The sequence below is a fragment of the Alligator sinensis genome, unplaced genomic scaffold, assembly GCF_000455745.1.
Source record: "Alligator sinensis unplaced genomic scaffold, ASM45574v1 scaffold265_1, whole genome shotgun sequence".
Taxonomy (NCBI): Eukaryota; Metazoa; Chordata; order Crocodylia; family Alligatoridae; genus Alligator; species Alligator sinensis.
Genome location: NW_005842961.1, coordinates 351,843 through 352,747, shown reverse-complemented (window position 1 = coordinate 352,747; position 905 = coordinate 351,843). Strand labels below are relative to the sequence as shown.

Below are 905 nucleotides of genomic sequence, written 5' to 3'. Positions count from 1 at the left end.
CCTCTCCCTGTGGGCAGCAGGGCCCGGCGCGTGCATGGCTCATATCAGCTCCGATGCCCCCTCCCATCCTGTGCCTCCTCCTTTGCCCCCTGCCATGGATGCCCCACCTGAGATACGGTGCATGACCCCACCCTCCCAACCAAGCCGCCCCATGGCTGGGTGGCGACCCCCGCTCCCTAGGGGTCGCGGCTCCATGGCATGGCCAAAGGGGCTGGGGGGTTTGTTGGGGGGTGCTGGGTCTGTCTGGACCCCTCCGTGCCGTGGGGCCATCAGGAGGAAATATGAGCCATGCACCCCCCATCCCCGGCCTTGCTTGCTGCCCCCCACCCCGCGCCTCCGCCACCCTGCTATCCTCCCCGGCACCTCCTGGCTGTGCTCCCCCCCTCACTGCCCCCCCGCTGTGCTCTGTGCCCACAGCGCCCCGGCCCTGCTCTGAGAGCGAGTTCTCCTGCGCCAACGGGCGTTGCATCGCTGGGCGCTGGAAATGCGATGGGGACCACGACTGCGCCGATGGCTCCGATGAGGTACGGCTGGGCGAGTGTGGGAGGTGCAGGGTGGGGTGGGGGGGCACTGGGTGCCCCGCTTCATCTTCTCCCGTCCCCCTCCCCTCCCGCAGAAAGACTGCACACCACGGTGCGAGTTCGACCAGTTCCAGTGCAAGAACGGGCACTGCATCCCTATGCGCTGGCGCTGCGACGCCGATGCTGACTGCATGGACGGCAGCGACGAGGAGAGCTGCAGCAGCCTGGGTAACCCCCTCCATCCCCCCCCTCGGGCACACACTTGTGCCCCCTGGACACATGCCCTCGTGTGAGGCAGTGGGGGGTGCTGTGGGCTGAGCTGCCCCGGGCTCTTCCCTCCCCTCCATGCTGGGGGGGAACTGCTGGGGGTTGGGGGGGCATTCC

The 905-nt window shown here is 68.8% G+C and overlaps 1 protein-coding gene across 1 annotated transcript in view; it reads left to right on the top strand.

The window, feature by feature from the left end:
- Nucleotides 1-905, top strand: part of LRP1 (LDL receptor related protein 1) — a gene marked incomplete at its 5' end in the record, with an annotated part of 92,779 nt that overhangs the window by 69,153 nt on the left and 22,721 nt on the right. The window contains 2 exon segments of the mRNA XM_014526103.2: nt 418-524; nt 617-749. Coding sequence (XP_014381589.1) covers nt 418-524; nt 617-749 — 240 coding nt within the window.